Here is a 15,454-nt window from a genome sequence, read left to right on the forward strand (position 1 = left end):
CCAGCTCTCCCTCCACAGTTTACTGAGCATCCCCTAGGCCCTGAGATACCCGGATGGATGGGATAAATCCCTGCCTTCAAGGAACTCAGTTTAGAGAGGAGATACATTAAAGCGTCTCTCATATGACATCGTATAAAGTGCTTAATATGGTTTGGCGGCTCCTCAAAAAGTTAAACGTACAACTACCATACAAACTCAGAAATATCATTCCTAGATGTATTTCCCCAAAGAACTGAAAACAAGTACCTGAACAGATACTTACGTGCACACCCATGTTCCCAGCATCATTAGGCACATTATGCACAATAGCCAAAAGGCAGAAATACCCCAAGTGTCCATTGATAGATCAATGGATAAACAAAAGTGTCTACATGTGCAATTGAATATTATTCAGCTTTAAAAAGGAAGGAAGGGGGTGCCTGGCTGGCTCAGTTGGTAGAGCATGTGACTCTTGATCCTAGGGTTGTGAGTTTGAGCCCCATGCTCGGTGTAGAAGTTGCTTAAATATAAAACCTTAAAAATTAAATAAAATAAAAAGGAAGAAAATTCTCATACACGCTATGAGAACCTTGAAGACATTACGCTAAGCAAAGCAAGCCAAACACAAAGGGACAAATATTGCATGGTTCCACTTTCTAAACTAGGCAAAGTCATAGCAACAGAAAGTAGATTGGTGGTTACCAGGAACTGGGAAAAGGGGGGCAATAAGGAGCTATTGCTTAAAGAGTACAGTTTCTGTTGGGGGTGATGAAAGAATTCTGGAAATAGAGGGTGGTGATAGTAACACAACATTGTGAATTTACTTAATACCACTGAAAGGTACACTTAAAAATGGTTAAATTTTTGGAGCAGCTGGCTGGCTCGGTTGGTGGAGCATGTAACTCTTGATCTCAGGGTTGTAAATTCAAGCCCCACGTCAGGTGTAGAGATGACTCACAAAAATAAAATCCTTAAGGGGCGCCTGGGTGGCTCAGTCGTTAAGCATCCGACTCCGGCTCAGGTCATGATCTCGCAGTTTGTGAATTCAAGCCCTGCATCGGGCCCTGTACTGACAGCTCAGAGCCTGAAGCCTGCTTTGGATTCTGTGTCTCCCTCTCTCTCTGCCCTTCCCCTGCTCTCTCTCTCTCTCAAAAATAAACATTTAAAAAATTAAAAAAAAAAATAAATCCTTAAAAACATGGTACGTTTTATGTTATGGATATTTTACAGCAAAAAAAAAAAAAAAAAAAAAAAGTGCTTAAAACAGTACCTGGCACGTGAGGAGTGTTCATAATTAAGTAGTATTACTCCTAGTTTTAATAATGCAAATAATAAAAGTTACTGCAAGAAGGTGCTTTCATGAAAGGGAGCCAAAGGGCCTGGAAGAACATAGAGCAAGTGATGTAAGTAGCTCCTTTGGGGGAGGAGGGGAGCTGGGGCATTTGTCCGGGAGAAGACTGAGGCAAGCTTCCAGGAGGAGGACCTTGTGGACGGGGGCTGTGCTCGAGGGGTGTTCCAAGAAAAGGATCCTGGAGGTATCCTAGCGGAGAAACCACCACAGGAGCTGTGAGGCCTTAGCCAAGACACTTCTCTCATCCGGGCCAGTTTCCCACTTTCTGATCTGGGAACTTGGGTTTTGGTTTTCCCGCACCTGGGACATGTTCCTGGCTCCAGAGGCCTGCGCAGTAGGGCTGCTCCTGCCATTCTCCCTAACCTGTGGACCTTCATCTGAGGCAGGAGCTTAGGAGGCAAAGCGCCAGCGTGGTCATTTTGCCCCCTGCGCCTGGAGAGGCTCCCCTAACTCATCCTGGTCTCACTTACCCCTACCCCAGCCAAGAGGGTCAGGACCCAGTGCCTGCTTTTCTCTCTGTGTCACTCTTTGAGGTGCTTGGCCAAGTTGCCCTCTCCCTTCCCACCTCTCCCCGCAACTGACCAAATCAACAAAGCCTAAACCCCATCTCCCCAAACCCAGTAGTACCTCCGTGGGGCTGTGGCTGGGGCTGGGCTGGTGGTCTTCGGAGACGGACTCCGGGGGAGGCATGGTGGGTGTGGGGGGCAGTGCGGGGTCTTGCTGGGGACCCGGAGATTGGGCGAGTGCAGGCTCCCGCTGCATGGATCACAGCACAGTTTCGATTCTGGGTTTTGAGCTTGAGGGGCGGGAGGAGAAGCGGAACGAGAAGCAGGCGCCAGAGGGCCAAGTCTCCCAAACCCGTCCGAGTCTATCCGTAAGGGGCGGCGCCCGCTGAGAGCCCGCCTCCCGAGAGGAAGTGAGACAGAGCGGAGGGGCGGTTCTAGGGGCGGAGGGGCGGCTCTAGGGGCGGAGAGGCCGACTTGGGGGATTTGAAGACACGCCCAGAGCCGGAGGACGGATGGAGGAGGAGAGGAGAAGACGGTTGGCTGACCTGGGGGTAAGGGAATGTAGCAGATCTGAGCTGGAAAGGAGGCAGCGCCCTCCCTCGGCTTTGAGGGAGGGCCAAGGGTGTGGGGACAGAGATGAGCCACAGGTGGCCCTGCTTCGGGAGAACCCCAGGTCTAGTGGAAGAGCAGTTACCCAAACAGAAGTTTTCATACACTAGTGGGACTGGCTGGAAAGGAGATCCTCGGCTGGCACTTGAAGGAACGGGGAAGGAGGGTGGGTAGTCGCCAGGACTTAGGGGCTGGGGGAACACTTGAACAGCACGTGCAAAGGCATGGAGGTTTGACACAGGAGAGCCTCTTTGAGTCATGTTCAGATTTAAGAGGGGACCCATGGGCAGCATCAGAGCCAAGGAGATGGACCAGTTCTGTGAGCAACAAGAGAGTGAGTTTAGAACCCAGGAACATGACCCAACATGGATGCTGGGATGGGCACTCTGACAACCGGGACAGGTGGCCTGATCTAGGACAATGGCTGTGGGATGCAAAGGAGGGATCTGAGTTAGAGACACTGGGAGGACACTGAGTGGAGATGAGGGGGGACAGGATGATGCCTTGGGTGGCAATTGGAAAGGCTGGTGAGTCTGAGGCAGTGGTGGCAGGCTGGCAAGGGGAAGACAGCGAGGAGAAAGCAAATCAGCTCTTGGCCAAAGGAGAAGCGTGCCAGGTCCCAGCTGGTGAGGGGAGAAAGCACAACTCCTCACTGGGTCAAGGGCCCTGGCTTTCAAACATCAAACCATCCCAACCACTGTGCCACCTGCTGTGTACAATTCTGTGCTCAGTTCCAGCTTGGAGCAGACTAGGGATGGTGACAGGATCTTGCTCTTGTAAAGCTTATCATCTGGGGCGTGTGGGGGAAAGGGAATGGCGGGGAGACCCAACTTCCTAGGGACTATGTGAGAGGCCTCAGGGGCCTACTCTAACCTTCAGCCTGATCAGTACCTACCAGGGCTTTAGAATCAGGCCATCAAACTAGGACAAGCCAAAGATGGTGAAGCAGCATCTGCAGAAGGGACATGGCTATGGCTGGGGTGTGAAGGGCCTGAGGAGGCAGGACTGGCATGTGGCTGAGACAAAGAAAGTTGTATTAATTTCTTTGCTCACTCTTTTTTTAATGTTTATTTATTTTTGAGAGAGAGAGAGAGAGAGAGAGAGAGAGAGAGAGTGTGAGTCGGGGAGGGGCCCAGGGAGACACATGCACAGAATCTGAAGCAGGCTCCGGGCTCTGAGCTGTCAGCGCAGAGTCCAGTGTGGGGCCGGAACCCATGAACCTCAAGATCATGACCTGAGCTGAAGCCAGATGCTTACTCAACTGAGCCCCCTCTTTGCTCACTTTGAAAGACACCCCGCCCCAACACCAAGTTGAAAATCAGTGCTTCTCAGAGTAAATTCACCATTTGCATTTGGATTTTCTTGAGCCATGGAATGGCAAGTTACCTCTGGATCAAGGGGTGTGCCATTTCTGGACCTCTGTGATGCTCTCTCTGGAGGGCCTGCCCCAGGATGGTTTATGCTCTCCCCCTTCTTCCTCACTCTGCTGTACTCCCTGAGGTCTGCACATGAAATTTCTCTTTTTGTGCCAAAGTTCAGGCCCTCCTGCCACACCTGGACCACAACAAGCTGGTTACGGCTTCATTCAACAAGTCTGAGATCCATTCTGTGCCGAGCACTGCTTGCTGGGCTGTGGGGACACAAGGAGGAATAATTTGCTGACCAGACCCTTAAGAAACCCTAATTCTAGATAAGACACCCCCACACCCACACGCACCGCCACCTCAGTATGTGAGTTTGCAGCGGGAGTGCTGAGAAGGCTGGTAGCATTTCCTTGATTCTGGAGTTTTAAACTTCGGCTTCTGAAAACCCACTCACAGAGTTCACCTTGCCTTCCTGCTCCTTTTCCAAGGCCGGGCGAGAGCGGAGAGGCAGGGCTCCAGCGGGTTCGGTCCTCCCGGCGCAGGGGGCGCTGTGCGACGGCCGGAACGCGGCCGAGCTAGCCGCCTCCTCCTGCGTCGCGGCCCGTGAAACCGGAAGCGGCGGCCTGCCGGGGGCGGGCTTGGGGAGCGGCCGGCTGCGCTTGCCGGGCACCGCGCGGGGGCGCGGGGCGTGCCCCAGTCAGGAGCCATGCTCGGCAGGTCCGGGTACCGGGCGCTGCCCTTGGGGGACTTTGACCGTTTCCAGCAGTCGAGCTTCGGCTTCCTGGGCTCGCAGAAGGGCTGCTTGTCCCCGGAGCGGGGCGGCGTGGGGCCGGGGGCCGGTGAGTGGCCGCCCAGCACAGCGGACCCGGGGCGGGGACCGGCCGGCACCCTCTGGAGTCAGCCGGTCTGGTGCCCTCGCACCCTAAGAGGAGGCACAGAGTGGCCACGATGTGGAGAAGGGCCTGGACCGGGCGTTGGGATGCTAGCGCTCCTCCGCCCCCCCCACGTAGGGCTGCTGGGCTGTTGCCCCGGAGCCGTCTTATTTTCTAACAGGCCTCACCCCCTGATTTCTCCTCTCGGCTCTTATCAGCCCTTTAAGCCTGGGAAGGGATTTCAAATCCCCATTTTGACCAGAAAGAACCCGGGGTCTAGGCATAGGAGGTCACTAGCTCACTAAGGGCACTTGGTGGCAGAGAAATGGCAGAATCTTCATCCCAGTGACTACTTCTGGATGCCCTGAGCTTAAGCATCTACCTGTTTCCTGATGGATAGTGACAGGAGAAAAAGGCAGGCCTTCAGCTGCCTGTTGTGTCAGCTTTGGTCCTCTTTTGCTCCAGAGCCTTGAGTGTTTCCCTTAGCCCCACCCCGGGGTCAGATCCCACATGCCTCAGTCTGAAAACCGAACCCTCCTGTAATGATAGCTGACCCTATCCCAGGGTTTCTTTCCTGCAGTAGCCACAGGGGTCAGAGCCAGGCAGTATCCTGGGGCCTGGAGAGCCCAGAGGACATGGTGTTCCTGGGAGGTCTGAGCAGAGGCTCCTGTCTGCCTCTTGTCCAGCCTTGGCATGGGAAGGAGAGCAGAGGATAACCATCCTAGATTCTGGGGCTTTCTCAGCTCCACTTTTCATTCTGGGCTCTTGGTTCTCCAGGGGCCAGGGCCTCTGTCTCAGATGAGCCTATCTTCCTAGTTCCCACACCCTATCCGAAGCTGCTTCAAGTGAAGCATTCAGTAGTCCTTAGGGCATTAAAGGGGGTGCATGGTGAGCCTGAGAAGAGAGAAGAACATCTTCCCTGTCATCCATGGCTCCTGTTGAGCCATTAGTGCTTTATCCCTTTAGGCTAAGGTATTATCTGCAAAAGGAGGCCCTGAAAGCACGCTTCTGGGGCTGATGGTAGAGGAGGAATGTTTTATGACACCAGCATTCAGTTCAACCCAGCACAGTGTGTACAGATGCCCAGGTGCCCCTGGCTCTGTGCTTCACATAGATAGCAGGCTATATCAGACAAGGGAATTGGTCCAGATACCCAGAGAGGAGAGCGTCACATGGATGGCTTCTCACATCTAATGGCTGTTGCCTAGCAGAGACTAGGCCTTGTGGAAGCGGGACTCAGACAGATTAGTTTTGATGTGTGGGAGGAGGGAACATCCTTAACTAGCATCTGGTTAAAGATACGGGAGTATTAGGCATCGGAGAGCCCTGAAAAGGAAAGAGCTGGTGAAGGGGGGGTGGTTGGAGGTGGGCAAAAGGTGCCCTTGACCAAGTTCATTCAGCCTGCCGCTATCCTGCCAGAACCAGTTGGCGTTCCTTGACCGCCTCTGCTCTCTTGTCCCCAGATGCGCCCCAGAGCTGGCCTTCCTACCTCTGCCATGGCCTCATCAGTTTCCTGGGGTTCTTGCTGCTGCTGATTACCTTCCCTGTTTCCGGCTGGTTTGCCTTGAAGGTAAGGCTGGCCGGGTTACCCTCAGGGTGGTTGGGCTGCACTGAAACCTTTGGTGTTGTTAGATGAATTCCCCATCCTCTATCCACTTCCTCTAAATATTACATTATCACACCCCGATGAAATGGGCTAGTCAAGGGTGGTTCATTTGCATCTTTCAGATGAGGAAAGTGAGGCTCAGACTTGCCCAAAGTCATACTGGGTGCCAGTAAATGGTCATCAAGCCTTCCCAATTTCCCAAGTCCTGGGGTCTGGACACTGGCTTTATGGTACACACAGATATCTTTGCCATACATTCCTTTCTTTGGGTCAGGCTAAAATCTGAAATGAAAAACACTCAACTTGGCTCAGCAGGTAATGAGTAGTCGGAATTCAGGCCTGGTTCTCAACAGGGCTGGTGTAGAGGGGAAAAAGATGAACTATAGTTAAGGATCACATCTGAGAGCTGCAGTGAAGGTGGAAGCCCAGGAAGGCCTTGCTCTTTGTGTGACCCTAGGCAATAATAGTCAACTTTTCTGGAAAGCCTTTGGGTTTGGTGTGGTCTGGAAGGAAGCCTTAGAAGGTCCTAAATCCTGGTCCTAAAACTGCCACTGAAACAACTACTGTGTGACCTTAGGCAAGTCACTTTGCCTCTCTGGGCCTTCATTTCTCAATTTGGACATACTTACTTCTGAAATTGGGAAAGCCCTTTGCTTGGGGTTGGAGTCATTCAGAACTACATCCAAATCTTGCCTGTTTCATTCGGGGGCTCTGAGATTTTTGAGTAAGGCATTTAACCTCTCAGAGCCTTGGTTTTCTCTTCTAAAAAGATCTAAGGATAACTGACACCAGCCAAAGCAAGGGAAGAGAGAGGCGAGGGAGGGACCCTGCCGGACATTGTTGCCTGCCTACACTCAGCATTTTCACCCCTTTCCCTCGCTCTCGTGAACAGATTGTGCCCACCTATGAGCGGATGATAGTGTTTCGACTGGGCAGGATCCGCACCCCTCAAGGGCCTGGCATGGTTCTGCTCCTGCCCTTCATTGACTCCTTTCAGCGGGTGGACTTGAGGACACGAGCTTTCAATGTCCCTCCCTGCAAGGTGAGGGGCTTCTCGGCTCCCCTGGACAGAGGGAGTGGGGGCTTGTGCAGAATGTATTGTGGGAGCAGTACCTTGGTGTACGAGTAGCCATCAGGGGTGGGGTCGGGGGAGTGACCAGAAAGTCAAGGATGGAGGTTGGAAGGATATCCTTGCTTCGTGTACCTAACACCATGCACTTGGGGACATGATTTTCCCCTTCAGGAGCTAGGTCCCATGTGGGTGGGTCAAGCTGGGTGGTCTCAGTGGGCCTGACCTACCTGCAGCCCCAGCCCTTTGAGTGTCCCCTGTCTCACGTCCTCCCCCAATAGTTGGCCTCTAAGGATGGGGCTGTGCTGTCTGTGGGGGCCGACGTCCAGTTTCGCATCTGGGACCCGGTACTATCTGTGATGACTGTGAAGGACCTGAACACAGCCACGCGCATGACAGCCCAGAATGCCATGACCAAGGCCCTGCTCAAGAGGCCTCTGCGGGAGATCCAGATGGAGAAGCTCAAGATCAGCGACCAGCTCCTGGTAGGCAGCTCTCACACGGTAGAGGTCAGTGGTGGGCACGTGGGCCTGGCTCTGCCTGCCAGGGCACTTTGAGCAAAGCACCGGATCGCTCTGGGCCTCAGTTTACCATATGTCCTAACTTTTGAAGAGCCAGTGGTCTGGGTGGGACTGTGAGTTGAGGAACAGAAGACGGGTGCAGACCAGAGTGGTCTTGGGCGAGCCCATCTTAAAGAGGCAAAGGGGCCCTGGAGGGGAGTGGCCTGCCAGAGATTCCTGGGTCCTGCCTCACTGCTGGGGTTTTACCCTGCCATGCCCTGCGGGCACTGCCATGACCACACTGCGCCTCACAGGCAGGCGGGAAGGTGAAAGGAGCAGGCCTCCTGCCAGTCACCTTCTGGGGACTTCTGTGCTCGTGTGCAGCATGTGCATTTTGGGGGCCTTGTGTTCCTTGTTCAGGACAGAACAAAGGGACGTCGGGACCTGGGGACCTTTTTCCTGCCTCTTCTCCATGTGTGAGTAATTATCTATACCAGAATTCCCCTCATGTCCCTTCTATGACAAGATGGGGTGGAAGTGAATACACATGTGGCAGCACGTCCCCTGCTCCCCATGCTTACCTTGTGCTTTGTCCCGTGTCCCAGTGGACCGTGGATGAGGTTTCCCCTTGTTCCCCTTGGCTCTGTTTTACCCCGGAGACTTGGGGTGAGAGGACAGGAGGGGTGGGGTAATGCCAATCCCTTCAGGAAGTGAATCAACCACGTGAGTGAAACTCCTCGGGAAATCCTACTGCGATGGTGACTGCAGCTGTCACATGCAGAGCATTTTCTAGTTTACAAGCCCCTTTGCCTGCCCAAGCGTAGCTCTGCTTTACATCTTGCTGTGAGAGGGCCTATTATTACTGTTTTATTTTGGAGGGAGGAAACTAAAGGCTCAGAAACTTTTTTTTTTTTTTTTTGATGTTTATTTTTGAGAGAGAGAGCATGAGCATGGGAGGGACAGAGAGAGGGAGACACAGAAACCGAAGCAGGCTGCAGGCTCTGAGCTGTCAGCACAGAGCCCAATGTGCGGCTTGAACTCACAGACCCCGAGATCACGACCTGAGCCAAAGTCAGATGCTTAAGTGACTGGGCCACCCAGGCGCCCAGGGCTCAGAAACAATTTGAGATGCCTTCTAAGAGTCACAGTCAAGGGCAGAGCTGGCCTAGAGCCAGATCACCTGCCCTCTCACCCCCCACACCTCCATCTTCTACAATTGAGAACAATTTTTATTTATGAAACCACATGCCATTTTAACGTGCTTTTCAGAGGAGAAAACTGATCTCAGTCATTGTTGTCAGGAGCAGGGTAGGGGAAGAAGCCAGAAAGCCAGGCATGTTGTGCAACAAAGCCAAAGAGAAGCAGTTTGGGGGAGTCAGTCCCACACCAGGATGTTAGTCATTTAGGGCCTGTTGCCCAGACTGAGTTGGCGCCTGGTAGAGTAGGGTCAGGGCCTGTGGTTAAAACGAAATCCCGAGAAACCCAGCATGCCTCCCCAAAGCCCTGGGTCAGGCATAAATGTCTCATTCCCACTCGCCTTTTTGCCTACTTCTCCCCTGGAGGGGTGCACGCTCCCCACTGTCCCTTGCCAGGCCCTCCCTTAGCTGCTTGCTCACTCTTCCTGCAGGCCGATTGCTTCCCCTTCACCACCCACCCACCCCTTGTCCCTCTGCCACAGCCTCGCCTCTTGCTCCTGGGGCCGGGGGCGGGGAGGGGCAGATGCTCCAGGACAAGAGCCCTTTCAGCACCTCCAGCGTCACCCCTTCTACCTCCTCTACATAGGTGCTATTTTCCCTGCTTCACTGCCAGCTTCCTCAGAGACTCCGCCCTGCCAGGGCAGTGCTCTGGGCCCAGGGCTCAGCTCCTGCCTCCGCTAGTCCTCCCTCCTCTCCTTTCTGTGTGGGCAAAGGCTCATCCACCACCCCAGCCCTTACTGGCTCCCACCTGCCTCTCCCCTGCCCTTCAGCAGCCGGTCCTCAGTTTAGGCTTCCTCCAGGCCCCTAAAAGAGATAGCCCCTTCTGCTAGCTCTGGGGGCGTTTCTCAGTCCTATGCTCGCTTCACCTGGCAGTAGCCTTTCACTCTGTGGACCCTCCTCCTCTCACTCTCAGACCCTCTGTTTCCCTTGGCTTCCACTATTCCACAGTCTGCTTGTCCTCCTTGCTTCCAGCTCACTGCGTTACTCCTTGTTCTCCTGCCCTTCAGTTTCCAAGTTTCTGGCGTTGGCCTCCTCTTGTCTGGGACGGCCTGGGAGAGCTCGTCCACCCGGGCTTTGTGCTACCTCTGGACACTATTTACAATCCTCTGCTCTAGCCCTACTCCTGTGCCCGGGACCCTATTTATCCCCAGTTTATCCCCTGTTGGACAGTTGGCTCTTCCATAGTTATCATCCCTCCCCTAGCCACCTCCAAATCTGTGTCTCCCTCTGTGCCTGCTGTCTAGGTGAACACCTACGCTCACAATCCACACGGGAGCCCACACCAGAAATCTGACTCCTCACTGCCTTCCCTCATTGCACATCCAGGCAGCCATCAAGCTTACTGGTTGCTTCTTTAGTGTCTTGCTGTAGCTTTATATAGTTTCCAGAGTTGTGCTCTGTCCTCTGTGTACCTTGGCTGCACAGCCACATCTCTGCCTGACACCAGATCCGAATCACTTCTGCCTGCAATTTGAAACAATGTCTTACCTGGACTCCATGCCTCCACCTTCAGCCCCCTTCAATCCAGTGTCCACACAGCAGCCAGGAGGATCTTCCCAACAAGCAAGTCTATCACCTCCCTGCTAAACTCCTCTCTGGGGCTCCTTGCGTGTCAGAATAAATCCAAGTGAACCGGAGCAATCCACCCTGAGCCCTCAGCTATCTCCAGTCTCCCAGCCCACACCTGATGGTCCAGCCTAATGCACCTATGGTTACTCACACCTCCTCAAACATTCCAGGTTCTCCAGTCTGGGCTTTTGCACATCCTGTTCCCATTGCCTGGAAGAGTCCTTCTTTTGGGGTTCCCGGGCCCATTTCCAATGTGGGGGAAGGGGGGTTCCCCCCACACTACACCAAGCAATTTTTAGACACCAGTAGAATGCCAAAGAATTCAGCTCAATTCTGACACTATCTACCGGGAGACAGCATCATCAGACCCCATGGGTTGAGGGCTCAGTCCCACAAGACTGCCCCCCACTCCCCACTAAAGATGCCAGTCATAAGCCCCAGGCCGTTACGGTGCTTATGACCAACCAGATACAGACTGGACCTGGGTGACCAGTCTGGGTGACCTTCCTGGGTTCTTCTGCTAGAGCGGCTCCCAGAACTCTGGGAAACACTTAATGTTTGCCAGTTTATTAAAAGATACGATAAGATATATGAATCAACGGCCAAAGAGATACACGGAGTGAGGTCTGGGGAAGGGGCATGGAGCTTCCACGGCCTCCCCAGACACACCATTCTTACCACCCTCCTGGTGTTCACCAGCCTGGGAGCTCTGGAACCCAGTCCTCTTGGGGATTTTATGGAGGCTTCTGAGGACTGAAAGTTCCAATTCTCCAGTCACATAGTTGGTCCTCCTGGCAGCCAGCCCCCACCTTTGGGTGGGGTCCAAAATCACCTTTGCTGTCAGAACCAAAGACACCTTTATCACTTTTCTCACAGGCAGTTCCCAGGGTTGTAGGAGCTGTGAGCCAGGACCAGGCCAAATGTATAGAAATATTTTGATGATTTAAATGATCAAATGTATATTTCTTACAAATCATAACATTGCAGCCCTCCTTTCCCTTAGGCCCTTTCACCGGCTTGACTCCCCTCCAACCAGCACCCATGCTCCCTCCCTGGACCTCACCAGGTTGCTCACCACCAGCTGCGCACTGCTGGGTTGTAACGGCTCTCATCCTGTGTCCCCTGGAGGAGCTTGGCCCATAGGGAGTTGTCCCGGGAGGCTGTGGGGCCTCTGGGCCAAAAAAAAAGGTGCTCCCAGAAAGGCTTGTTGATTTAATTCCATTTCTCCCCACGCTTTTTTCCAGCTGGAAATCAACGATGTGACCAGGGCCTGGGGGCTGGAGGTGGACCGAGTGGAACTGGCAGTGGAGGCTGTGCTCCAGCCACCCCAGGACAGCCCAGCGGGGTCCAGCCTAGACAGCACCCTCCAGCAGCTGGCCCTCCACTTCCTGGGAGGAGGCCTGTCCTCGGGGGCAGGAGGTGCCCCACCCCCAGGGCCAGGTGAGGAGCCCCGGGGGAGGAACTGGGCGGCGCTCAGCCAGGCTCTCAGCTTGGTGTCCTGCCCAGGCGCGGCTTTGCCGCTTGTTCCCTTACGGAGTTTGGCACCTGTGTGCAGTGCACCCCTGCCCAGCTGCTCAGCCAGCCCCGCTGGTGAAGCAGACCGAGCTAAGCAGCAAGAAGAGCCCAGGGACCTGAGTGTGTAGAGGCCTTCGGGAGCCTCTGTGGCAGGAAGTGACCGCACCTGGGAAAGAATTTGACTCTCAGGGCTGGAGTAGCTGAGAAACAGGCTCTGGGGATTAAGGCTGAAAACGTAAGGGCTACTTCTTAGAGGAGGAAGCTGAACTCAGGCCTGAAGGGCATATAAGAGGAAACTGCCACGAGAGGTACAGAGGTGACACTGGTCCTGACCTTGGCAGCACACTGACTTTCTTCTCTCTGCCTCCTTCCCCAATCCTGTTGGCCACGCCCAGCGGACACCTTGGAGATGGTGAGCGAAGTCGAGCTGCCTGCCCCTCACGGCGGCGCCGGGCCCAGCCCGAAGCAGCCTGTGGCCGAGGGGCTGCTGACGGCCCTGCAGCCCTTCCTTTCGGAGGCCCTGGTCAGCCAGGTTGGGGCCTGCTACCAGTTCAACGTCCTCCTGCCCAGCGGGACCCAGAGCATCTACTTCCTCGACCTCACTACAGGTGCCACCGCCTTCCCCGCCCTCTCCTTCACACCCACCTCCCACCCTGGTGGTCCTTTTTTAAATTGCCCCCTGCTCCTGCCAACAGTTTAGTCGGGGGCTCAGACACCACGCGCAGACAGCGATTATCTGGGCCTTTGTCTCCCTGCCCTGTCCTGGCCAGCAGGACAACCTAGACAGCCGAGCTTCCTACACCAAGAGCCCCACACATAGTGCAGGCCCACTGCACGCCAGGCTCTCTGCTGAGCATTGCAGTGTGTGAGCTCAGCTACTTCTCACCACGAGCGTCTGATTTCGGGACGATCAGCATCCCTATTTCACCAGTTTAGAAGCTAAAGCCCTGAGTGGTCATACACACTTAGAACCCGCACACTTTACTACTTTCCACTCCCCCCAGCGGGACATGCTAACCCCGTCTTCCCCCTGCTGCATAGCTGTCCCTCTACTAATACTCAGTTTTCTTTCCCTGCACAGGGCACGGGAGGGTAGGACACGGGGTGCCTGACGGCATCCCTGATGTGGTGGTGGAGATGGCTGAAGCAGACCTGCGGGCCCTTCTGTGCAGGGAGCTGCGGCCCCTGGGGGCCTACATGAGTGGGCGGCTAAAGGTGAAGGGCGACCTGGCCGTGGCCATGAAGCTGGAGGCTGTCCTCAGAGCCCTGAAGTAGCAGCCTTGGCTGACTGTCCATAGCCCAGCCCCAAGTCTGGCATCAAGCCAGGGGGGGCATCGGGGAGGAGGAGGCACCGGTGCCGTACCTTGGATTGTTGAAGCCTTGAGAAGTTTCAGCCTCAGCCAGGAGCCAATGAATGGAGGCTGGCAGACACCAGACTCTGGGAGAGACTAAGTCAGGCTGCCCTGCCTTGCTCACCTACAGTGGTCTTCTGAACAAGCCTTTGCCCGTCCTGGTCCCCTGCTGAGTGCCCACCCCCGAGCTGAGTACACAGTGTGATGACAAGAGAGCCAGGCGTGCTTCGCTCTGCTGGCTACCTGAGTGGAGAGGCAGGGCCCATAGAAACAGTTTGACCATAACTGTTTGGTCCCAGTGTGAAGGAGCAAAGCATGTGGCTCAGGTCCAGCTCCAGAGTGGGGATCAGAGACGTGGAGTCGGGGAGAAGGAAGGCAGCCATCAAGAGGTCACTGCATGGCGGGGATTTGGGGGTTGGGCTGGGCCTGCCTTCCTGGTTGCAGCCTAGGCCCAGGCTGCTGGGTGGTGGGGATGGAAAAGCGTGGGGCCTGCTCTGCCGCCGGCCCTGCTCCTGAAGACGTCTTGACTAATCCGCCAGCTCCGTCTTGCATGCTTGACGGGCTGGGGCCCAGGGCAGCATGTTGGAGAGCCCTGCTGTTCTGTGCTTTTTACCAGAGGTTTGCAAACCACCAATAAATGTGCTGTTTACAATGTATTGGAGAGAAGTGGGGGCACGGGGGTGGGCTAGGGGGCTCCCAGAGGCCATTTCCCTGCTGCCCCCCTGGGCAAGGACGAGGGTTTGGAGGCTGACACACCCTCAAGGTACACTTGAACCACCCACAGTTCCCCTTCCTGCCAAGGGTTTCAAAGACCCTGGGGCAGGTGCTGGGCACTCTGTTCCTCTTTAGGGTAGAAGTTTGCCGGGAAAGAGAGGGGATGGGTGTGTCAGAGCTGGTGCTGCAAACAACCTCCTGAGGGGCAGGGTGGGGGTTCTGATCACATTCAGGAGCCCCTGTCAGCTCCCCTTCTTGTTACACCGGGTCACTGTTCTCCACCAGCACAAAGGAAGGAAACAGAAGGAACTGGGCCTGGAGGCCTGGCCTGGGCTTTCGCCCCGGGAGCCCAGCCCTGCTTTCTGCTCCAGTGGTCCAGCCCAAACCCCAGGGACCCCAGAGAAGGGGCCTTTTACTTCTTCAGCCCTAAGAAATGAATCTCACTTCCTGGAAAGGCTTATGAAAAAAAAAAAAAAAAAAAAAAACCCACAGAAATCCGGACCTCCCCTTTTGAGAGCAGCCTCAGGCTTGTCCTCTGGCACCAGGCCTTTCCCCTCGGGGCCCTACCCAGCTCCCCTGGCACCAGGCTCCATCCAGTTTTCCCCTCGGTTCCTGCCAGTGCCTGCCTTTCCCTCCTCCTGTAAGTCCTCCCAGCATAGACTGCGTGGCCTTCGGGTTCAGGTTTTAGCTACAGGGCCCCAACCTGGAGAGCCAGAGCCCCCGCTGGTTGCCCCTGCTCTGCCGCTGCCCCTCACCTGGAGGCCACCCCGCTAGCCAGGGCTGTTAGAAGCCTTCCCTCGAATCCTTCCTCTCCCGGTCAGCCACCCTTCTGGCACCCCTGAGGCCTAGTGGGGCACGGGCCTCTGCTCTCTACTGGGCCCCCTCTCCACTTCCGGGCCGTCACCGTGGCCCTTCCCCACTGTGTCACTGTCCCTTGCATAAGTGCCTGCTCTCCTTGCCGGACCTTGAGCTTCATGAGTGAGCTATTTACCTATTGCTTCCACCACTGCTGCACACAGTGCACCAAGAGTTCATGGGAACGCCCAGGCATCTTCCTCAGGAAAGCTTAGAGGAGAAACTGAAACTCGGGTGTTCTTTGTGGATGTGTGAGGATCAACAAAACATTTACAGGAAATAGAAACTTTTGGTTGTCTATATAGGTGGGGGGTAAGGCCTGCCATTAATCCCCCCTATTGAGGGGAACTCATCCCTTGGCCAGGGTAGCACTCCAGGAAAGCGAACCCGTGGATTC

The 15,454-nt window shown here is 54.9% G+C and overlaps 2 protein-coding genes across 12 annotated transcripts in view; one reads left to right on the top strand and one right to left on the bottom strand.

The window, feature by feature from the left end:
- PML (PML nuclear body scaffold) overlaps window positions 1-2,199 on the bottom strand; it is a 39,535-nt gene extending 37,336 nt beyond the window's left edge. For all 9 annotated transcript variants that reach the window (XM_078448877.2, XM_078448884.2, XM_078448879.2 and 6 more), the window contains exon 1: window positions 1,958-2,199. In XM_078448877.2, coding sequence (XP_078305003.1) covers window positions 1,958-2,092 — 135 coding nt within the window. In that variant the 5' untranslated portion in view covers window positions 2,093-2,199. The remainder of the gene's footprint in view (window positions 1-1,957) is intronic.
- A 75-nt stretch (window positions 2,200-2,274) lies between these two features.
- STOML1 (stomatin like 1) lies at window positions 2,275-14,144 on the top strand. Of its 3 annotated transcripts, none has more exons than XM_060618094.2 (7): window positions 2,275-2,387; window positions 6,145-6,251; window positions 7,180-7,329; window positions 7,638-7,865; window positions 11,866-12,061; window positions 12,532-12,744; window positions 13,218-14,144. In XM_060618094.2, exons 3-7 carry the CDS (start codon window positions 7,201-7,203, stop codon window positions 13,409-13,411), a joined length of 960 nt encoding a protein of 319 aa, XP_060474077.1. In that variant the 5' UTR covers window positions 2,275-2,387; window positions 6,145-6,251; window positions 7,180-7,200; the 3' UTR covers window positions 13,412-14,144. The 3 variants fall into 3 exon arrangements, with proteins under 3 accessions (XP_060474077.1, XP_060474075.1, XP_060474076.1); XM_060618092.2 differs by lacking the exon at window positions 2,275-2,387 and adding an exon at window positions 4,421-4,648; XM_060618093.3 differs by lacking the exon at window positions 2,275-2,387 and adding an exon at window positions 4,422-4,648 and having other exon boundaries at window positions 7,638-7,841.
- The last annotated feature ends 1,310 nt before the right edge of the window (window positions 14,145-15,454 follow it).

This window comes from Panthera onca, chromosome B3 (assembly GCF_046562875.1).
Source record: "Panthera onca isolate mPanOnc1 chromosome B3, mPanOnc1 haplotype 2, whole genome shotgun sequence".
Taxonomy (NCBI): Eukaryota; Metazoa; Chordata; class Mammalia; order Carnivora; family Felidae; genus Panthera; species Panthera onca.

Coding starts and splice junctions, on each gene's coding strand:
- STOML1 (XM_060618092.2), top strand. CDS start 4,516: ATGCTCGGCAGGTCCGGGTACCGGGCGCTGCCCTTGGGGGACTTTGAC. Junction 6,252..7,179: donor CCGGCTGGTTTGCCTTGAAG/GTAAGGCTGGCC, acceptor TCTCGTGAACAG/ATTGTGCCCACCTATGAGCG. Junction 12,062..12,531: donor TGCCCCACCCCCAGGGCCAG/GTGAGGAGCCCC, acceptor GGCCACGCCCAG/CGGACACCTTGGAGATGGTG.